At 40.3% G+C, this 24,161-nt stretch overlaps 1 protein-coding gene across 1 annotated transcript in view; it reads right to left on the bottom strand.

Annotated features, from left to right (window-relative positions):
* HDAC9 (histone deacetylase 9) overlaps window positions 1–24,161 on the bottom strand; it is a 528,728-nt gene that overhangs the window by 20,200 nt on the left and 484,367 nt on the right. Inside the window, exon 25 of the mRNA XM_062178443.1 lies at window positions 19,189–19,273. Coding sequence (XP_062034427.1) covers window positions 19,189–19,273 — 85 coding nt within the window. The remainder of the gene's footprint in view (window positions 1–19,188; window positions 19,274–24,161) is intronic.

Raw genomic sequence — 24,161 nt, 5'->3', positions numbered from 1 at the left:
ATGGTAATGATGCAATTTTTTAAGCTAAATAGATAACTGTCAGAATCCAAAGCATTTATAAATGCAAACCTAAAGATACATTGGAAATTAGTGTATAAATAAGGACAAGGTCATTTTTCATTCAAATTAGGACAATTTTGAGTTAAATAGGCCTAAAAATAAAAATTTTATGTTATATACATCTATTTACATTCATTTATGGTTAAAATTTTTTTTTTTTTTTGACAGGCAGAGTGGATAGTGAGAGAGAGAGAGACAGAGAGAAAGGTCTTCCTTTTGCCGTTGGTTCACCCTCCAATGGCCGCCGCGGTAGCGCGCTGCGGCCGGCGCACCGCGCTGTTCCGATGGCAGGAGCCAGGTGCTTCTCCTGGTCTCCCATGGGGTGCAGGGCCCAAGGACTTGGGCCATCCTCCACTGCACTCCCTAGCCACAGCAGAGAGCTGGCCTGGAAGAGGGGCAACCGGGACAGGATCGGTGCCCCAACCGGGACTAGAACCGGGTGTGCCGGCGCCGCAAGGTGGAGGATTAGCCTAGTGAGCCGCGGCGCCGGCCATGTTTTCTTTTTTGACAGGCAGAGTGGACAGTGAGAGAGAGACAGAGACAGAGACAGAGACAGAGACAGAGAGAAAGGTCTTCCTTTACCGTTGGTTCACCCTCCAATGGCCGCCACGGCCGGTGCATCTGATCCACACTGATCCGAAGCCAGGAGCCAGGTGCTTCTCCTGGTCTCCCATGGGGTGCAGGGCCCAAGCACTTGGGCCATCCTCCACTGCACTCCTGGGCCACAGCAGAGAGCTGTCCTGGAAGAGGGGCAACCGGGACAGAATCCGGCACCCCGACCGGGACAAGAACCCGGTGTGCCGGCGCCGCAAGGTGGAGAATTTGCCTGCTGAGCTGCGGCGCCCGCCTGGTTAAATTATTTTTATCAGTAAACTTATGAAACAATGTTATTAAAATTTTTTTTCACAGCTAGGTTTCAACTTAAAAATAAAAATTGCTTAATTTATGTGTGTTAAAATACATTAATCAACTTCTTTATATTGACTGCCTGAATGCTAAAAAAATAACGTAAGCAGAAAGTTATGTTCTGTGGTTCACATATGTTGATTCACATATGTTGATCAGTTTTATGGCAATAACTCATAAAATAGCTCTGATTTTTTTTCTTTTTTTTTTATTTGACAGATAAAGTTAGACAATGAGAGACAGAGAGATAGAGAGAAAGGTCTTCCTTCCGTTGGTTCACTCCCCAAATGGCCGCTACGGCTGGAGCTGCGCCGATCCAAAGCCAGGAACCAGGAGCTTCTTCCTGGTCTCCCATGTGGGTGCAGGGGCACAAGGGCTTGGGCCATCCTCCAGTGCCTTCCCAGGCCATAGCAGAGAGCTGGACTGGAAGAAGAGCAACCGGGACTAGAACCTGACATCCATATGGGCTGTCAGCAGGCGGAGGATTAACCAAGTGAGCCATGGCACCGGCCCCTCTCTCTGATTTTTTTTTAAAGAACGTATTTAGTTCTTCAATGAGGCATATTTTAGACTTTCTCTAAGTTTTCTGAAATCCTCTTTAAAATTAAATTTTATTGTTAATAAATTTGAAATTGTTGGCATTTTTAATTTGCTGTTCTCTATGTGCTATAATACTTTATTTGATAAATGCTGTCTCTCCAACTATGGTGTCACTTGGTAAGTGCAGAAAAATTTCTGCTCACTGCAGAATATTTTCCATTTTAATTTTTAAAATATAGAAGTGAGTTATTATTTGATTCTGTTCTCATAATTAATGTATTTTTCTTCCTTTTAGAGTACTCTAAAGTTTACATATGACAAACTTGTTAAAACTTTTCTGTACTTGCAACTCTTCAAAATTTTACTCTTTAATGTTCAAAGTCCTATTACTTCTCAATTTAATTCCATTCCAGATTGGAACACAAATGTCTCCAAGTAAGCATAGGAATCTCATCAAAGCTTCTATCTACAAAGGTCATGTGAAGCACAATTAAAGACTTTCAAAATCAAATCTTGTGCATGGTTTAAGTGCTTATTCTTTGATGCATTCAATTCTTCCCATGCTTTTTTAAGAATCAATTTAGATGTTTTCCTTTTTACATGCATGGTTTCCTATAAGTGCAGTTATCTAAAATCTTCAAAAACTGATATTTTGGTCCATCTGATGCCTGTTTCTTATTAGCTGCATTGAAGTATAGTTTACAGTCAATAAAATTGACCAATTTTTTCTTTACCAAAATTTTTACAATTATTTAAACATTTTGCCACATTCATCCAAATGCAGACTTTGTATTCATGAGTATATTAATTTTTCTTTAAAACAGATATTAATGCCACAGTGAGAGGGATTCATGACAACAATTGTCCTTTATGTGCTAGGATCCAGTGAAGCAGGCTTTATAGCTAAATGCAGTTTTGAGGCTAGATTATGATGCTTTTTGACAAAAACATTTGAATAGTCACATAACTGGTGCAACAATAAAATTACAGAATTTTCTCATCCACCAATAATGTTTCTTTGGCCCTTTGGAGTCAATTAACTGCCATTTTTCTTGGTCCTCACCAGCCACTGAAATTGCACCATGCAGTTTTCAATTTTCTAAAACTGTATAATTGTATAGTGTGTAGTATATCTGTAATATCTGGCTTCCTTCACTTAACATAATATGTTTGTGATTCCAAAGATTTATCTTATCACTATCCCCTCTGCCTTTGTTTCTTTGTATGAATTGCATTTTTCTTTCTCTGCCATCTTTTAAGATTTGATTATGTTGTTCCTCAGTGTGGTTTTAATCACATTTAGCCTTCTTGAGATCCATTGCATTTCTGGGTCCTGTGGACTTCCATGTTTCACTAGATTTGTAAAACTCTTTTCTATTATTTCTTCAGATATTTCCCTCCATACACTTTTTCTGGGATGTTACACTGACTGATGTCCTACAAATCACTTATACACTATTTTTATTTGTCTTTTATTGGTATTACCAAGTCTCTCCCTTCTGGCTAATGGGAGCAAAAGTATCCGCAGTTCTGTTGTTAACTCCTTGAATTGTTTTACATATTGATTTGTATTGGTTATTTCCCCATTCTTGTGAATTTTCACATCATGCAGTATGAAGATACCTCAGAAATTGAATGTAAACCTATCATAAGATCCAGCCATTCCTCTCCTGGAATTTACCCAAACCAAAAGGAATCAGCATATGAACGAGTGATCCATACCTCCTTGTTCCTTGCAGCACAATTCACCATAGCTAAGATACAGAATCAACCCAGATGTCCATCAACTGTTGGCTGGATGAAGAAATTATGGTATATACAATATCGAGTACTACTCAATTGTAAAAAAAAAAAAATTAAATCGTGTCTTTTGCAACAAGATGGATGCCACTGGAAACCATCAAACTTAGTGAAATAAGCCAGACCCCAAAAGACAGATAGCATATGTTTTCCCTGATCTTCAGTAACTAATAGAGCACCTATAATGTGATATATTGGATTGAAATGGACGTTTTGAGATCCGATGATTGTTTATAGCCCTTATCTCTTCCATTTAGGAACAGTGTGGTTTTTTTTTTCTTCACATTATTTGTGGAACTCTTTTACTTAGAGTAGGGTTAACTTTATGATCATTAAGTAAACTGAAAATAGATCTTTGTAAAAATTAAGAGTGGGAATGGGACAGGGAGGAGGAAGAGGGATTAGAGTGTCAGTAAGAGGAAGGGTAGAATGGGAAGTATCACTATGTTCCTAAATCTGTATATATGAAATACATGAAACTTGTATAACTTAAATAAAATTTTAAAAAAGGTCAGTATTCAGATGGAACACCAAGAAAACTCCTATACATGGAACTTCTCTGTCTTCTCCCTCCCTCCCTCCCTCCCTCCCTCATTCCCTCTCTCTCTCTCCCTCTCTCTCACACTCTGTGTGTGTGTATGTGTGTGTGTGTTTAGAACCTGAATGTTCCATATTTTGTATTACAAATTCTAGCCACTTCTGTCTGCCCAGTCATTGGACACTTTATCCTCAACACAACAACACAACTCTGGGTCCTATCTGGGTTCTTTCCCTCGATTTCCCAGCTTGGAAATGTCCTCTAGTCAGCGATTTTGTGCAATTGCAGAACTCATTTTATTCATTTTCTCATCCCTTATTTGTTTCCCTATGAAAACATAGGCCAGAATTACATGCATCCTTACATGTATATTATGATTTCTTCTTTCTAAACAAACATTATTTCCTTCCACAGGTACTCTTTTACTATGAGATTATAGATCCATTTATTGAACACTTTAATTAGTGATTTCCAACTAATTAGGAAAAATTAATCACCATTCAGAAGTATCATTTATAAAATACAGTCATGGGGCCAGCGCTGTGGGGTAGCAGGTAAAGCTGCCACCTGCAGTACCGACATCCCATATGGATGCCGGTTCAAGTCCTGGCTGCTCCACTTCCCATCCAGCTCTCTGCTATGGCCAGGAAAAGCAGTGGAAGATGGCCCAAGTCCTTAGACCCTGCAACCACATGGGAGGACCCAGAAGAAGAGCCTGGCTCCTGGCTTCGGATTGGCGCAGCTCCGGCCGTTGCGGCCAATTGGGGCGTGAACCAGCAGATGGAAGATCTCTCACTCTCTCTCTCTCTCTCTCTCTGCCTCTCCTTTTCTCTCTGTGTAACTCTGCCTTTCAAATAAATAAACAAATAAATCTTTAAAAATTAGTCATGTGATTTGTAATGACTTTTCAATGAATGGATCACCTATTCAATGAGAATCCTTGTAAGTTTATAATGGAACCTAGTAATGTCACATCACCTAGTGATGCCATATCATCTAGTGACATCTTAGCCATCATAGGGCAATGTATTACTCATGTGTTCGTGGTGATGCTGGTATAAGAAATGTATCTCATCAGAGAGACAGGAAGAGAGAGAGAGAGCGCTACTGGTTCCCTCCTCAAATGCCCTCAACAGCTGGAGCTGGGGGAACCAAAGCCAGGAGCCAGGAGTACAGTCCAGTGGTCCCACAGAGGTTACAGGAACTACTACTTGAGCTGTTACCACTACCTTTCAGGGTCTGCCTTAGGAAGCTAGAGTCAGGACCCAGAGATTGGAATGGAACCGAGGTACTCTGATGTGAGACATGAACATCTTAACTCGTATCAGAACAGCTAGGCAAAACACCTATTCCCAGATCTCTGGTTTAAAGCATGGACATGTATGGCTAACATGCCTTGTTTTTCAAAAGATCATGCTGTCAGCACTTTAGATAATAAATTGGTAAAAGCAAGAGTGCATGTGGGAAGATGAATAATATCCAAAAATGATCCAGGGGAAAGATGATACAAGCCTGATGTGGGAGAGTAGTCCATGGGAATAGATAAGTGGATGGATGGATGGATGGCACATTCCCAGTGTACAACAGACAAGACGCAGCAATGGATTGTGGACAGTTGTAGGAAGGACAATAGGAAGAATAATTCCTAAATTCCAGTCTAGCAAAACTGGGAGGACAAATGTGCCATTTACTTGGATCAAGAGATCTGGAAAGGGACTAGTGCTGAGGTGTAATAGGCTAAGCCTCCGCCTGCTGTGCCAGCATCCCATGTGGGTGTGGGTTGTGGTCCTGGCTGCTCTTCTTCAGATCCAGCTCTTTGCTATGGCCTGGGAAAGCAATGGAGGATGGCCCAAGTGCTTGGGCCCCTGCACTGATATAGGAGACCCAGAAGAAGCTCCTGGCTCCTGGCTTCGGACCTGCCCAGCTCCTGCCATTGTGGCCATTTGGGAAGTGAACTAGCGGATGGAACACCTCTCTGTCTCTCTGTCTGTAACTCTATCTCTCAAATAAATAACAATTAAAAAAAAAAGTTCTGGAAGAATCTAAGGTTTGGTGTAAAAATGGTGATAATGGTCGTTGACTAGAGGAGTCTTTGATTAGGGAAGGATGTTGAGCTAGCAATTTAATAAACGTCTGCTGGGCCAGCACTATGGCACAGCAGGTTAACGCCCTGGCCTGAAGCGCCAGCATCCCATATGGACGCCGGTTCAAGACCCAGCTGCTCCACTTCCAATCCAGCTCTCTGCTATGGCCTGGGAAAGCAGTAGAAGATGGCCCAAGTCCTTGGGTCCCTGCACCCACATGGGAGACCCAGAAGAAGCTCCTGGCTCCTGGCTTTGGACCGGGGCAGCTCCGGCCGTTGCAGCCAATTGGGGAGCGAACCATCGGATGGTTCTCTCTCTCTCTCTCTCTCTCTGCCTCTCCTCTCTCTGTGTAACTCTGATTTTCAAATAAATAAATAAATAAATCTAAAAAAAAAATAAATGTCTGCAACTGAGATCCAAGTGCTAAACCCATTTAACTTTTTGCAGCTGTGTTTGTAGAGACAGACAACAATTGAATCAGTGGTCTGGGCCAAAAGGTACAATAAGCAAAACAATAAAAAATATTTATTGAATGCCTATAAAATTCACTTTACATGTAATTTAATGTAATCTCAAAACCACCTTGTGAGATAGATTTTTTCATATTTCTTATTTTGCAGACGAGAAATCTAATGTAAAAAGATTTACATAACACATCCATGTTGCACACTTAGGAAAAGCATACAGTGTGGAAAGGACTCAGGATAGAAGAAACGAGTGTTGGAAAGAAAACAAGGAATAGAGAAAAGGAAGGGGAACGGTGTTTCAAAAAAGAAGAAGTATTCAATAGCATCAAATGCTATAAGGGATTAAACAAAATGGGAAATTAAAACCATTTATTGGACAAATTTTCTGTTTCCAAAATATATAAAGTACTTTCTAAATTCTAAAAAAAAAAAAAAAGAAAAAAGAAAATAAGAGCTCCAAGTTTTTAACTGGGTTGAAGACTTAAAGAAGTATTTCAACAAAGGAGAATATAGAATCCAAGTAGTATATGAAAAGAGTCTCAAAAATCATCAAGGAAATGGAGATCAAAACCAAGGTGAGATATCACTGTCTATCTTTTTGGATGACTAAAAAAACTGTAACACCAAGCACACTGTGTATATAGAACAACTGCAGTTCTTTCAGCTGGAGGAAAAGCAAAGGCACAGAAGCTGAGGAATTTGGCAATTTCTTATCATCACACTTTGAATTTGTGTGTTGATTTATCATACTGAATCTATAAATATGCAAAATTAAAATTATAAGTAACATTTCCTAAATTTACAACAAATATTCCGTATGATCCAGCAATTTTAACTCCCAGGTATTTACCCAAGAGAAATGAAAGTTTATGATTACACAAAAATCTGTATGTGAATATTTCTATCAGCTTTATTCATTGTCATCCACAGCTAGATATAACCATGATGTCTTTCAATAGGTAAGCAGAAAAACAAACTGTAGTATATTCATGCATAGACTGGTACTCTTCAACTAAAAGAAAATGAGTATTGGTGTAGTCAAATCTACATGGATGGAGCCCAAGTGTATTTTGCTAGGAGAAAGCATCCAGACTCAAAGTCTACATATTTTATGATTATCGGTGTATGATATTTTGCATAAAGCAAAACAACAGAGGAGAAAACAAGGTAATGGTTACCACTGGGAGTGGTAGTGAGGGAGTAGGTGACGGCAGAAGAGATTTTGGGAGGCAATGAGCTATATCAAAACTGCGGTGATAAATGCAAGATTCTATACATTTTTTTCCAAATCCATACAACTATTCACCAAAAGAGCAAATAGTGAAAAGAAGCAGATGAATTTAAGTCTTACCATTTTTAAGATGCACATTAGAAGTAAGTGGGAAAAGGGAAGGGTTAATGAATTAGAAATGAAGCTTGCAAAATGAGGAAATTAAGTGGATTCTTGGATGCCTAAGTCAAGAATTGCATGGTGTATGGGTCCAATACCCTAACGAATGTGTTCTTGGATGTTCCACGCTGGCTTAGGATTCAGTATCTCTCAGGTCTTTTAACACAGTTAAAGATCTGCTTCCCATGTTGCTATTATTTTCTTTCTTATTCTTTATTCCTGTGAGTGTATTTCTTTTATTTTTAAAGATTTATTTATTTATTTGAAAGAGTTTCACAGAGAGAGAAGAAGGAGAGGCAGAGAGAGAGAGAGGTCTTCTATCAGCTGGTTCACTCCCCAATTGGCCGCAAAGGCCGGAGCTGCGCCGATCTGAAGCCAGGACCCTGGAGTTTCTTCTGGGTCTCCTACTTTGGTGCAGGGGCCCAAGGACTTGGGCCATCTCCTACTGCTTTCCCAGGCCATAGCAGAGAGCTGGATGGGAAGTGGAACAGCCGGGATTTGAACCAAACCGGCACCCATATGGGAGGCTGCCTCCGCAGGCGTCGGTTTTATCCACTATGCCACAGTGTGGGCCCTGTGAGTGCATTTCTTTTAAAAATACTCTTTTTATTTGAATGGAGTTTCACAGAGGATTGAAAATACATGATTATTCTCCATTTATCATCATTATTCAAATATAGTTCCCCTCTTTCAGATAAGGCTTATTCTAGGTGTTTCCATTATTTCTACTGAGTCCCCTCAGTAGTTTTTGTTTCTCTGCATTTTATTTATTTTATTTACATGCATTTATTTGAACTTCTCTTTTGTTGGGCTTACTCTCTGCATATACTGAGTGTGTAAAATTAGTGCTACTCTCCTCCAGAAAGGAATTTTCATTGGTTGCCTCAAGAACCCAGGAGTAGGCCAAGATGAAATCTTTTTAGGATCCAGCAAATTCATATTCCAATATTGATGAAGATCTCAGTCTTTTTTGTGCTGCAGCACTGATATATCATCTTTTGTCCTAAGCACACACCTTATTTTGCATTACTATTTATTAAAATTCAGTTTATTTTCCATATCTCATTTCCCTTACTAGCAAGCCCAGTGGAATATTAAAATAGTTGTTTTTTTTTTTTTGACAGGCAGAGTGGACAGTGAGAGAGAGACAGAGAGAAAGGTCTTCCTTTTTGCCATTGGTTCACCCTCCAATGGCCACCACGACCGGCGTGCTGCGGCCGGCGCACCACGCTGATCTGAAGCCAAGAGCCAGGTGCTTATCCTGGTCTCCCATGGGGTGCAGGGCCCAAGGACTTAGGCCATCCTCCACTGCACTCCTGGGCCACAGCAGAGAGCTGTCCTGGAAGAGGGGCAACCGGCGCCCCGACTGGGACTAGAACCGGGTGTGCCGGCGCCACAAGGCGGAGGATTAGCCTATTGAGCCACGGTGCCAGCCGAATAGTTTGTTTTTTTAAAACAGATTTATTTATTTACTTGAAAGTCAGAGTTACACAGAGAGAGAAGGAGAGGCAGAGCGAGAGAGAGAGAGAGAGTGGGAGAGAGAGAGAGGTGTCTTCCATCCGATGGTTCACTCCCCAATTGGCCGCATCCGAAGCCAGGAGCCAGCAGCTTCCTCCGGGTCTCCCACATGGGTGCAGGGGCCCAAGCACTTAGGTCATCATCCACTGCCTTCCCAGGCACACTAGCAGGGAGCTGGATCAGAAGCAGTGGAGCCAGGAGACTCAAACCGGCACACTGAATTGGAGCGCGGGCATTCTAAATGGCAGCCTCAACACCCACTTTCTTTAATAGAAAGAAAGGGACCTTGACATCACAGCCAGAAAAGGAGTAAAATCTTGGGTTTACTGGGTACTGGTGAGAAGTCCTTCAATGAGCTACCTAAATTTATTAATCCACAGTTTATTTATGAGGAAAAGAACTATGCATTGCAGAATTGTTTACGGACTAGACATAATATTTGTAAATACCCAGCAAATGATCCTCACTCAAATCTGACCTCCTATGTGCCCTCTTTCAATGAATGGTGTGTGTGTGTGTGTGTGTATAGCTCATATGAACAGCAAGAGCTAAGAACATAATCACAATGCACTCCTTTTCTTGCAAAGATTGCAGCTGCAGAAACATACCTAGTTTTATTTATTCTCTTGCTTTGATTAGTTTTGCTGTAGTAGAAATGCGAGTAAAAATGAAAAAAAACCTCATAATTGCAGATGCAGTTGGAAGAAAGAAAAATTACCGGGACAAGTTAAGTCTCTAACCAGATGTCAGATTTTCCTTTTTGATTCAGGTATTAAGGCTCCACCACACAATAACCAGAGTTTTTATGTTTTAGGAGAATAGCTAATTAGAAGTTCAAAATCAACCTTGCAAAAGCCATGTGCACAAGTTTGACCTGGCTCTGATACACATGAGGGTCAGCAAGGTTAATAGTGGGAAAATGCCTAATGCTGCTTTCTTCATGAAGCTCTGCCTGGCCCTGGGCTCCAACTTCAGGGCCTCTGTCTAAAGTCAAAGACTATATGACAAATAGCAGCTCACACCTGACAACGCTCAGAGTTTTAAACTCAACAGGGCAGGGATTTGAAATCCTGCCAATCCTTGCATTTTTTTCTGATTAGATGTACTTTGCAAGTTTACAAGTGGCTCCAAAGTGGATTCATAGCTTCTTGATTCCTTGTCATTTGGCACTGAACTTTCAGAACCGACTATGGCTAAAACCTCAATTAGCTAGAAACTCCAAAATACTGAGTTAAATCATTGTTTTTTCTAAAAGTGTCATTATTGGAGGGAATAGGAAAACACATATTTCAAAAAAGAATGAATTTGTGAGATATTGTAATAGAGTAGCTGAAGAGACAATGCCCTGGGACTAGACTGCTTGGTTTAAGATCATGCTTCTGCCTACTCCGTGGCTGTGTGACCTTGGATAAGTCAATTAGCCTTGTTGTGCCTCAGTTTCCTAGGCTGTAAAAGTTGGGAATGAAAGGAACACCTTCCCCTTAGGGTTGTTGAGATGATTAAATGAGTTAATTAATGGTAGCAGGAATGTTAAGAATAATGCTTGCCACCCAGTGACCCTTCATTGCTTCTGTGTAGCAAAAAATTGATGTCCCCTCAGACAATGCTGCCTTTCCCTTGCACTTCAAGACTCTGCATCAGCCAAGTTTCTTTATCTGGATGCCAGTGTTCTTCTATGTCTTCAAACCTTTCCTTTCGCCACGGTTTCCTGCTGTAGTCATTGACTATCACTACCTTATGTATTTTCCAAGCCGGGAAACATACAAAATATTCGTCTGCTCCATGCCAGTGAATTCTCACCTTACACCACTTCTATTTCTGAATTAAACTTTTCATTTCCATCTAACAATAATCCCTGGAGCTGGTGCTGTGGCACAGCAGGTTAACTCTCCACCTGTAGGGACAGCATCCCATTTGGGTACCGGTTTGGGGCCTGGCTGCCCCACTTTGACTCAGCTTTCTGCTATGGTCTGGGAAAGCAGTGGAAGATGGCCCAAGCGCTTGGACCCTTGCACCTATGTGGGAGACACGGAAGGAGCTCCTGGCACCTGGCTTCAGATTGGCTCAGCTCCAGCCAGATGTGGCCATTTGGGGAGTGAACCAGCGGATGGAAAACATCTCTCTGTCTCTCCTTCTGCCTGTCTGTAACTCTGTCTCTCAAGTAAATAAATAAATCTTACAAGATGTTAAAAATAAGCCCTGCCACACTCATATCCCTAGTGAAGGCATAGTGATCACCTGAAATGCAGGTTCAATAGCTCTCCCTTGCTGCTTGCAAAACAAACAAACAAAATCTCAAGACCTTCTAATTCAAAGCCCCTTTCTGACACTGGAGACACCCTCCCGCCCTTTCTGCCTTGCATCTCCCGGGATAGCAATGGAAGTGAGAAGAGAAGGGAGATAACTCAGAAAAGCAGAAAACCTCAATGAAATAGGAAGGGACAAAAAGAGAGAAGCAAACGAGTTAGGGTTAGCCTGTGGGTGTGGAGTGAAGAAGCCAGTCCAGGCTGTGAGATGATTTATGCAGCACATGTTGCAATCTGGGGAAACAGCCCTTTCAAATGTGTGCATGGCCCCATGAGGTTAAAATATTGGACAACTTCCCCCACAACATGAGATGTATACAAATTCCTTTCAGCTTAGAAACAATCTGGATTTTCTCCTGGATTGTCTGATGTAAATGCCCTTTCTCCCTGGGGAAGGGGTAGGTAGATTATTGCATTATAACCATAAGAGTAATGGCTAGGAATGGCATTTCAGATACAGAAGGCTGTGACTGTTACCTTTTAGAGCAAGTGTTATCTTAATTGTTCTTTTCATTAATGAGTATCCAGATCCTTTAATTGCCAAGAGAATTAAACAGCATACACTTGAACTATCCATGCTAATACATTAACCGTGTATATTTAGTATTTTATTTCACCAACTAGTTATCTCCCGATAGAAAAAGAATAAAATGAAATTATTAAAATTAGGATTCTATGTTCTTCCCAAGCATCAGATGTTACTTTTATGGATAGTTTCTTGAACTGAAGAAATGAAAAGAAGCAAAGGAGGAGGAGAAGGAGTCAGAATAAAAGATAACAATAATAAGGAAGAGGAGAGAAAGTCATTTAGCCACTAGCACATACAGAAAACATAAATACAGCACAGTCTTGACATGGAGTAGGTGTCAAATAGTTCTCCCGGGGAAAATCTGATTTCACCCTGACTTTTCTGGAAGGTGTGAGAGTACGTGCTGAGTATTGTGGGTACTGGAGTCCCCAGGATGATGACGACCCTTTAGTCAGTACCATAGTTATTTGCAACATTCTCCAGCAACCAAAGAAATTATATCCCTTTTCAAATTTTACTCAAGAAGGTCCATACATTCAGAGGACTAAACATTCACTTCTCATTGCCCTAAATAATACTGTGTGTGAGTGTGTGTGTATGTGTGTGAGTGTGACAAATTTTATATATAAGAGACATGGAAGTTGCTTCTCATTTCTGAAAATCTGAGACAGCACCATGTGTTGTAATTGTAAATATTGTCCCTTCCTCTCTCTGACTTGTGTCTCCATTCTATCTTGATTGGCACAACAAGGAATTCTAAAAAGGTCTCAATCCATTAAAAAAGTGAGAATGACCAGAGTGGGAGGAAGATGGAAGTGGGAACTGAGGGAGAAAATTCCTACGTCTCTTTTCTGATTCTGCTTCCTATGCACCAAGTTAGAAAAGCAGCAGGGTGTCACAGGTCATTCATTCCTCTTGAACTGCTCGGAGAAGAAACTTCTTCATCGTCGCATGGCTGGTAAATGGGAGAAAGGACTCTATGGAGTTCATATCATTTAAAAATTCTTTATACCAGTGTTTTTCAACTTATCAGCTGCAAACCACTGCGTGGGATGCAATAAAATGTTAAGAGTATCCTCAAATCCTTGTGTACATATATATTTCCTTGATCCACAAATCAAATGATACTATGATTATTGCTGTTATCATGCATGAAGTCTGCTTAACTGGTTGACACTTTAAACGAGTTCTCTTGCTATGAAAAATTTCAAATAAAGAAAAGGAAATCATGGCTCTCTCCTTGTGGTTCACATATTTTGGGGTTTCACAGTTCAATATCAGTATCATTCATTATATATTCTTAGAACTTAAAATTATAGTCTTTCAAACTAAATAAATTTAGTTTTATGGAAAACTCACTTCATAATTCCTTCCCTCCGAAATCAGTGAAAATGTCATCCTAGACCAGCACTGATATAAAGAGTGGAATTTGAGAACCTGCTTCTCACTGTGCCATGCAGAAAGTGGAAGAATTCAATACTGCATGGACTCCGTATGGTGTTAGGATGGCTGGCAGGAAGGGAAACAACCACAGGAGAGTCCTTTGTCCTCCTCTTGCCTGACCCTTCCTGCCATCACTGCCAATCATCCAACTGAACATGGTCACCGCCAACCAAGGAAAAGGCAACTCACAAAGCACTTCATGTTCCGTGTTCCTCCTCACTTAGAAATGATTCATTCTTGCGGTTTGTGAAGTAGGGAGAAGAAATGGAATCTTGTATATTTTGCCTGCTCTTCCTAATCACTCATTATGCATTGCTGGCCTACGAGTATCCATATTTTAGATAAGTTGAAAAATCAATCTGGGGTTAAAGAAAAAACAAAAACTATGGCCAACATGGACAAACCGACTGAGTCATTCATTCAACGGACATTTTCAAAGCAACTCCACAGCAGACACTGTGCAAACGACATGCCAATCAAAAGCAAGCAAACAAACAAGAACACTGGCACAAACAACCTGTGCTATCAAAGGATAGTATGTTAAATCATCACATACTGTAGGTCTCTTCTCTTTAAGGAAAAATAATTTTACTCCACTGCACATGGATCGAGACCACATTTTCTCTACCCATTCATGCACTGAAGAACATTTAGGGAGCTCCCATGCTTTGGCTATTGTGATCAGCATTACGGTGCACGTGGGAGTGTCTTGAGATCCAGCCCAGCCTTCAGTTCTTTTAGAGAAAGCCCCAGAAGTGGGATCTCTGAATCATAGGGCAGTGCAATTTTTTATTTATTTATTTTTTTATGAAAAGCATGAAGCTTATTTTTTTAAACCAGGCAACCCTTTTGTCATCCCCAAGACAGTTGAACCTCATATGCCATCCATCATCTTAAGACGGAGCCAGTCCTTGACCTATCAGGTGGAGTCTTCACCTGCCAGGAGAAAGCCTGCCTGGCTGCAGCCTTGGAAGGCCTTTCTTCCTCAGCTCACCGAGTAACACAAACAAGGACAGGACAACAGGGATGATCCTGCTACAAAATACTCACATACATGTGGCCAGGCAAGGGGCCAATGCTCATCACTGCCTCCCGCACCTGCATACCCTCAGCTGGGGGGCTCCGTTCTCAAAGACAAACTCCCAGAAAGCCTGTCAGCACCTTGCCGTGTGCCTTGGGACGAGACTATCTAGGAACATGCCTGAATGTTTCCCACATGCTGCAAGGCTCACTTCCCAACACTGACATATTTTTCCCATCCTGTAGTCCCAACTGCAGCACAAAAGAAGCCTTCAGAACCCAGGCTAGGAGGTGGACTGAAGCCTGAATGCTCCCCCAGGTGGAAAGGAGGCACCGACGTGACTCTGAGACAAACGTGAAGAGGAGGCTCTCCTGATAAACAAACACAACCTCAGGGCCAGTGTCAAAACAGGCACCCCGTGCAGTGGCCGAAGACACCGTGAACAGAAGGGCCACATGCTTGGCTCAGCGCTCTCCTGGCAGTGTCTCAAAATTATTCATAACACTTTAACAAGGGAGGGGGGGCCACACGTTTTCATTTTCCCCTGGGACCTTCAAATTATGCGGCCAGTCTGACTGCTTTCTTCACTGAATGGGAGTGTGGATCCCACTCAAGGGCCTAGAATCCTATAGGAGCACTTGAAATGGAAGAGTGGGGTGTGAAACAGGGGAACGTAGAAGCAAGCATGCTTTTTATACTTTGTAAAGAAATCAAGCACTGTGTGCAAAGCCAAAGGCCCTTGGTTTTAACTTCCCCAGACATTATGATGTTGGAGACTTGAAAGGTCCACCTGTTTCCTTGCTCTGGGCATATTCCACACCTCTCTTCTGTGTTTATAGTTTGGAAGAGTAGCCCAAAGCACACACTTAGAACCACATGGAGATGAAAGAGTGGTCGGGGCTGCAGCACTGAACCACCTCTCAGTACTGATTCTCACCCAAACGGCGTCAGACCACTTTCCCAATTTGTGTTTGTCTCTCTCTCTCTCTACCACCTCAGTCCCTCTCAAAGGTGATACGTGTCTCATTCTTTCTTGATAATTTTTCTCTTTTTTTTTTTTGGTATCACCAGTAATTTGGTTTTCATAAAGGCTGGCTCTATAATTTAAATGAACCAGTGCACAATGAGAATGGAGGCTCCTTGTTTGAAACATAGTGATGATTTTAAAGCAAGAACAATAAATCAAGCATGAGGCCCTTGTAGGTACAGGATCTATGTGACTACACTGGGTGAAACCCATGAAGCAAACCCTGCTTCCCATTGGCCAGAAGTGAGCCATGTATCCATTTCTTACCCAATCACTGTTCAGAAGGTTGACTGACTCAACATCTGCAGATTAAGAACAGCCTGCTGGATCTGAAGATAAGTTCATCTTCCCCTGAGCTGTATGGTATCTGGGACAAGGATTTATGAGTAAGACCAGACTCTTTCAGAGTAGATGGGAAGAGGGCATGGATGCAGGGTAGACCAGCAGCAGTGCCCACTACATTATATATAGCCTTGATTCAGAAAGAGGAGCTCTTCTTTATTTAATATCTGCTAATCCTCATTGCTTAATCATTTGATAATTAGCAAGAAGACAGGAATCATATGTTTTCAGGTCTGGATTTCCCTACAGGAAGACTTAGCAACAGGGAGGATATTTGAGGTATATGGGAACCTGGAAGTTGAGAATACTTAGACCTCAGTAGGTGGGAGCTGACTAAGTCTTTAAGACCATGAAGAATCAAAGCTTGCATCAAAGGAAGATAATCTGAGCAACAGTGGTCAGCACTGGATGGTGTGAAAAACAGCTTGGAGCAGAAGATGGGATTTCCCAAACCTCAGTGGCATGATTCCCATGTAGCAAGTTTTGATAGTAGAGTGAGTCCTTTTCAAGAGTCAAGAAGGTTTGTTTGGCGAGAGGAGACGCCCCATGTCACCTGAAACTATCACTGGTTAAAGGCAAACACTATAGATACAACAGAAAGTCAGTACTAGAAAGTTAAATTCAATACAAAAGGCAAATTTAGAATTTCTAGAAAAGGACACACATTACAATTTTCACATTTGTCACACTGGTACTTGTGTGACAACAGAGTTCTTGGTTTCTAGTTCTTCCTTCCAAAGCACTTTCACACTTTCTTCAGCTTCTTGAAATCCTGTTCAGACCGTAGGATCAAACTCAGGCCCTATCATTGCCAAAACAACTTTCCAAAAGCTTCCTCATTCTCCAGAACCTTTTGTCCCCAGCTGAAAGGGACCAAAGGTAGGGATCTTCCTTTCTCATGATCTCAGTGATCCCTATTTTCATATCACTTTGTTGTCTCTTGTTTATTGGGCTATAAACTTCTGGAAAGATCAACATGTAATGGGTAAATACTCAAAAAGTGTTTGTTAGCATGTTGTGCTAAAAATACTTAGGAACAACACTTCTTAATACTCTACATCTATAACAGCAAAAGATGCTCAGAATAAAAGATGATATTATGTACGAATGAGATATTGTTATATGTCAGTGATCTGAAAGAGGACAGTGAGTAGGATAGGGGTGAATAGGAACATAATTCTGTCAAGGATCATTTCAAGATTCTTGCCCACATGCAATATATTGACACTGTTAACCTACGCATAGTGGAAAACAAGTCAAGATGAGGACAGTATTTTTTACTGTACTTTTTGAAATAATCTCTATCCTTCCCTTTCTTGTCTCTGTGTCAGTTCCTTCACCTTAGATGTACCTCAGAGACTTTGATCCAGCATTTGAATATTTATTTGGGGGGGCCTGTGTTGTGTCCTAATAGGCAGCCATCATCCCATATGGGCACTGGTTCAATTTCCAGCTGCTCCACTTCCATTCCAGCTTCCTGCTAATGAACCTGGAAAAGCAGCAGAGGATGGGCCAGTGTTTTGTTCCCTGCACCAACATAGAAGACCCAGAGGAGGCTCCTGGCTCCTGAGTTCAGATCAGCCCAGTTCCGGCCATTGCAGCTATTTGGGGAGTGAACCAGCAGATGGAAGATCTCTTTTTCTCTCTCTGTCTCTCTCTCTTTCTCTTCTTCTCTCTATAACTCTGCTTTTTAAATAAATCAATAGATTTTTTAAAAATATAAACATTTATTGGGTATGTATGGGGGTCTTCAAAAGTTTATTGAAAATGTGTATTATGAAAAAAACTATGCATGGATTTTGAAAAAATATTTTGCATCAACTTGTAACTCCAGTCACACCCATACCTCCAAATGACTACTGATCAAACAAAGACAGTGACTTAGAGATGGCTGGAAGAGGGTTTTCTCAGTAGTAACTATGAATGCTTCTACAGGACAGGAGCAAAATTTTAAAATTTAATCTTGCCATTTGTTTTTTTTAAATTTTTTTCAAAGATTTTATTTATTTATTTGAGAGGTAGAGTTAAACACAGCAAGAGGGAGAGACAGAGAGAAAGGTCTTCCTTCCATTGGTTCACTCCCCAAATGGCCACAACGGCTGGAGCTGTGCCAATCCGAAGCCAGGAGCCAGGAGATACTTCCAGGTCTCCTGCGTGGGTGCAGGGGCACAAGCACTTGGGCCATCTTCTATTGCTTTCAGGCCATAGCAGAGAGCTGGATTGGAGCAGCCGGGACTAGAACCGATGGCCATATGGGATGTTGGCCCCGCAAGCAGAGGATTAACCTACTGTGCCATGCCGCCCGCCATTTGGTTTTTTCTTCACAATAACCTTCATGTTAATATGTGCTTGATTTCTCGCTTTCTCTCTGAATGTGTGTGTGCATGTGTGCATGTGTGTGTGTGTGTGTGAGAGAGAGAGAGAGAGAGAGAGAGAGAGAAAGAGAGAGAGAGAAGGGAAATGGATAATAAAAAACAGTGCCTGAATTGGGGCAGGCATTATAGTGCAGCAGTTAAACCACTGCTTAGAATGCCTGCATTTCATATCAGAGTGCCTGACTACTGTGCTTCTGACACAGCTCCCTGGTAGTGTGCACCCTGGGAGGAGGCAGGTGATGGCTCAAGGAATCATGTCCCTGCCACTCACATGAGAGATATGGATAGAGTTCTTGGCCCTGGCTTCAGCTTTGTCCAGCCCTGCATATCCCTCTCTCTCTCTCTCTCTCTCTCTCTCTCACACACACACACACACTCTTCAAAGAAATAAATTAAATTTTTAAAATATTGAATCTCTGATTTACCCTGTTTTGGGAGTTGAATTTTCCCATAACATTTTCCTTTCTTGGAAAACCTAAAACCAGTAACTGATTCCTGAATACCAACATCATTAGGAAATAACTCGCCGTTAGGTGTGACTGGACTACACAGTCATAATCTCTATATTTATTTCATCGTTCTGGATAAATGCTTAGTATTGTAAAGAAAAATCCAAGTGCTTGCAAAATATGAGAAACACAGATAGTAAATCTAGACTCTCTGAGTGTGTCAACACTGAAGATAAGATAGCCATATTAAGAATAATGCAATAAGACACTTAGGTAAGAACATATGTGCAAATTATCATAACTCTGAGTTTGATTCTTTGTGCTCTAAGTCTCAATAAAATTTTAACTCATTTTACCAGACAAGAATTTAAAAAAAAAACTTGAAAGACATACTTTGAATTTCAATGATCTTCTGCAAAGAAATAACAGCATTGACGTTCGGAGTTTGGTGAAGCACATCTTCAGAAAGTGGCTCCAGCTGCAGGAATAACAGATAAGAACATGAGCAGAAGATTATGACTCCACAGTGAGTCTTTCACAATCAAAGCAAATGGAACCAACCTAACCCTCGGGAAAAGCTTGCTCCAAGAACCAGTTAATATTTTGCTGATATCGGTTCTAAAACTGTAGCCAGCTTTATTTTCTGTTTTGCATCCATGTCATTACATTCCAAGGGGCTTTTCTATTGGTCACAAGATTAATCTATGAAGTCCCTGAAGCAGGTGCGTGCCTGTGTGTATTATTCATTAAACATCTGAGTTATTTGTGTGATTTTTGTAGGGTCATCACAAACCAAATTCCATCTTGTCTGTCTATGCAGCTGCATTGTGCAAATGAAACCTTAAGGATGCTGCCCTGTACAGAAAGTAGGCAATCTCTCACCCATACTTCTGCAGTGTTTTTACATGTAAGCACCATACACACACTCATTCAAACACTCCACAGTGAAAAGCCAAGAGAAAACTGCTCTTACTCAATTGCCACTGGATCAAGTAGTAGAGAAAATGTTCAAGTGAAACCAAAGGTAAAATAACTGATTCATCTGACTTCGACTTTATTTATAACTAGGATATAGTCTGTGTGAACGCAAAGGAGAAATTCCTTTCTTGCACATCTATCACAGTCTTCTGGAATTACACCAATTTTTCATGGAGAAACCCAGCAAACGTTGCTTTGCCTGGAATGAAGAGGGGCTTTAAAGAATTTATGACCCATATTTGTCAGAACTAGTCTGATGATGCATCCCTGGGAAGGACTTGGAGATGAACTTGGCATTTTACAGCTGAAAATGTATCGCCTGAGTCTTGCAAGCAGAGTCTCTCCGTTATTGTAACCCAGAAAGCAAGAAAAGTAATAGGAAAAACAAAAAGCATCAATCAAAAGCCATTGTCCTAAAAAAAAAAAATGAAGCTAAAAGTCTCAAATGAAAATTGGCACAGGTTATAGAACTCTTCAAAGGTTTTTAGAAAATGAGACATGGAGATAAGCTCATTTTGATGCAAAACATTCAGAAATCCATGCATTTGAGGGCTCTTCAAAACATTCACTGCAAATGTGTGTTGTGAAAAAACTGTGCATACATTCCAAATTTCTTTTATACTAAAACTCAAATTTTAATTCCATTTTTTTTTCCATGAACTTTTTGAGTATCCTTAGGATGTGGCATGAACAGGAACTACTAGACGTAACAAAGTTTGGACTCAGCTATGTCTCTTCATTTGTAGGAAAGACTGAGAAAAAAATACCCAGGGATTATGCGTTTCCACGGCATATGTGAGTGAATCTTCCCCCCAGGCTCTCTCTGAGTTGATTATTCTGTACTTCAATCATGGAATCTAAAACAATAGCACCTTTCTTCCAGATGCCATAGGATAACAGACTAGCTCTGGGATATTTATACACGGGCAAATTCACTAAATATAACTTTCCAGAGTGTTTTTCTTAGCTGCCAAAGAAAAACCTTTAAAACATCAAAAGGTTTATTTGCAATGCAGTTGGGTGAGAGGAGAAAAAAAAAGCAGCACTAGAGCCACTGGGTGTCAGTGAGCATTCCTGAAATCCTAAACTCTTAAAATTTGTTAAAATCATTTTTTTGAAAAAATCTTGTATTTCAGATCATATCTTCAAGAATATGTTATCCTAGTAACACCCTCTTAACTCAGAGGAACTACTGAATCATAAAATGAAGTTTACTAGGAAAATCTGTAGTCAAGAATTAGGGTTGAGTGAGCCATTTTTCTCCATGGTGTTGCCTTTCATTTCCTTTTCAGAGCTTAGAAAAAATAATTTTCAATAGAAATCAGGCAGCTTTTACTAATAAAACGTTTTGAAACATCACAAGATGTGCGAACTTGGAGAACAAAAGCACAAGTTTATGTCAGTATACTTAATGCTTCACAAACTTCCCCTGTGATGTCAGGGCGAAAATGCTGACAAATTGAAAGGTGCAGCTACTGGAAACAAAGCTACAGGCAGATCACGAATTTAGAAGCTTCCCTTCTAGAACCCTCACACATGGAGGTGTCTGGGCTGTTCTTAGGACGTGAGTTATATGGAAGATAAACATGATTCAGGGTGTTGAGAGCAAAAGCACAAACACCCTTAAACCCCCAATTTGGAATCTTCATTCAGATACGATAGAGTTTTGTCTGCTTCTAAAAGCAACCCAGGGAATTAAGGCAATTAAGTTGATCATTTAAGCTTCTCAAACCATTTCCCTGAGTGTTTTAGGTGAGTGTCATTTAGAGGATTTAGCCTTCAGTAAATTGCCCCAATTTGTTTCATTTTGAGTGTATACACACCGAGCTGAATTCAGAAACGTCTCAGTATAGGTCCTCTATTTTTTCTTTGGTAGTTCTTCAGAGAAGGCAGTAGGTAGTACTCTCTCGGCTGGCAAGAAGGCAGGCAGCATGGAGAGTCTGTTTTCATAAAGTTAAGATCTTGTGTGGAGGGACCACAGAATTGAGTAGTGTCTTTTAAGAGTTTGTTGATTTAATCACTCACCATTATAAGCACTAAAACCATTTGATTGAAGCATCCATTTGATAAGTATTTATGAGTATTGGTCATTATTTATAATCTAATAACTGAACAATGAAATAATATTAAATAAATAGGCACTTTTTATACACTTGGAGCAAAAAATAAGAATATGCAGCAAACTCTTTTTTGCTTAGTTTGGCCAATAAGATGGAGCAAAAACATTGACTATTAGGTTAACAGCATTAGTAAAAATTATTAAAAGATAAACGAGGACATAATTTATGTAAACAAGAGAACTTCTGCATGCAAAAATTTCCAGAAAGATAAGGCAGATGCAGACATAAATAATACTACATATCCTTCATTGCATTTTTGTTGAGCAATTCCATTAAGTAATAATTGTAATGGAATTATAAGATATGTTAGGTAATTTTAACAGAATCTCTAGACACATGAAACTTGCATCCAGTTTTGTTCTATCTAAAGCTTAATCACTACCATTGCTTACAGAAACACTTTATACAAATTTTTGGGCTGGGTGACAGGGAAATTAATTGTTTTACATTTTTTACAGAAAGTTATGATACTGCATTGACACAATTCAGATGCTGGTAAAGTTGAACATAACATGTGGTTTGTAAGTACTAATGCTATTTTAAAACACTAAAAAAAGTATGGTCCTATCATGTTGTAAAGGAGTGATTTCCAGGTTCTTTAAAATCAGACCATTTGAATCACCAAAAATCAGTTTAGTTGGCTGAGATCCATCAAGGCAAAGAGTCAAGGAATATCCTTGAAGTAACTCTTGATTAAGAGTGTTTTTAAAACTCACTCTGTATTCATGAGACACAAAAATCAGCTATTATTTTCATGATTCAGAACAGAACACAAAAGAAACTAAACAGAGCTCTTGCAAAAACAGCTGGAACATGATAATAGAGCATGTACAGAATCTACTAAATACTCTTGTTAGCTTTTATGTAAGTTTCCACGTTTCCCTAACATGCAAGTATTTCTCTCCATCTTTGGCCTTATGTAAACTCTTCCCTCTGACTTCGATTTTCTCCACCCTTCTTTGAATAGGTGGGACCTCACTGATCATTCAAAAACCAACACAAACACTGCCTGCTCCTCAAAATCTCTGATAGAGCAAACTGCTTCCACCTCAAAGGCTTCTGAGAAGCTTCCTGACACTTCTTTCTTAATACACACTGACAAGTTGCCTGGCATGTAGACAGATCTTTCCACAAGTCAGAAATGCCAATAAATGGAAAAGAAACAAGGAACCAGGACAAGCAAAGGCAGATCAGCAATGCCAATGAGTAAAACAAAACCCACTCTCAAATAGAACACGATGACAATGCAATGGCATGAAGATAAAGTGGAATGAGATTTTGAAAGGAGTTGAAATTAATCTTTTGTCCAATATGAGGCAAACTGAGACCTTTACAATATCTGGTCTTCTAATCAGCATTCATTATATATATGGAGATTCACTTGTATATCTATAACCTCTCCAAAAATATTTTACAACATAATGTATGCGATCTATTTTTTAACATATTTATGCTAGACACTTTGCTTATTCTTCTTTTTAACACCTAATTGTATTTTTTTAACAGGCAGATTTAGACAGTGAGAGAGAGAAAGAGACAGAGAGAAAGGTCTTCCTTTTTCCATTGGTTCACCCCCCAAGTGGCCACTATGGCTGGCGCGCTGCACCGATCCGAAGCCAGGAGCCACACCTCATTGTATTTTAAAAGCATTATTAAGTGAATTCTAGTTCTACAGAGTCTCAAAGATAGTACAGAATTCTGTAAACCACATACTCTTTACCTTGTTTCTCTTAATTCTAAAGATTTATTTATTTATTTATTTATTTATTTAATTAAAAGGCAGAGTTACAGAGAGGCAGAGGCAGAGAGAGAAAGAGAGAAGTCTTCTATCCACTGGTTCACTCCCCAGATGGCCACAACGGCCAAAGCTGTGCTGATTTGAAGCCAAGAGCCAGAAGCTTTCTCCTGGTCTCCCATGCAAGTGCAGGGACCCAAATACTTGGGCCATATTTTGCTGCTTCTCAGGCCATTAGCAGGGGCTGGATCAGAAATAGAGCAGCTGGGACATGAACAAATGACCATATGGGATGCCAGCATTGCAGGTGGCAGCTTTATCCACTATGCCATGACACTGGCCCCGAAATGAAAATATTTTTAAAGATTTTTCCACATATATAATCATATATCAGTTGTGATTAATGAGAGATTTATTTGTTCCTCTCTAATCTAGATACTTTTCATTTCTTTTTCTTATCCTACTGCACTGTCCAGAATCCACAGTGAGATCTTGAATTGATAAGTATAGTTGTCTTATTTTTATTTCAATAG

This window comes from Lepus europaeus, chromosome 20 (genome assembly GCF_033115175.1).
Source record: "Lepus europaeus isolate LE1 chromosome 20, mLepTim1.pri, whole genome shotgun sequence".
In the NCBI taxonomy this organism is placed as follows: domain Eukaryota; kingdom Metazoa; phylum Chordata; class Mammalia; order Lagomorpha; family Leporidae; genus Lepus; species Lepus europaeus.
The sequence above is the reverse complement of the archived record's forward strand: the minus strand, read 5'-3'. Positions and strand labels throughout refer to the sequence as shown.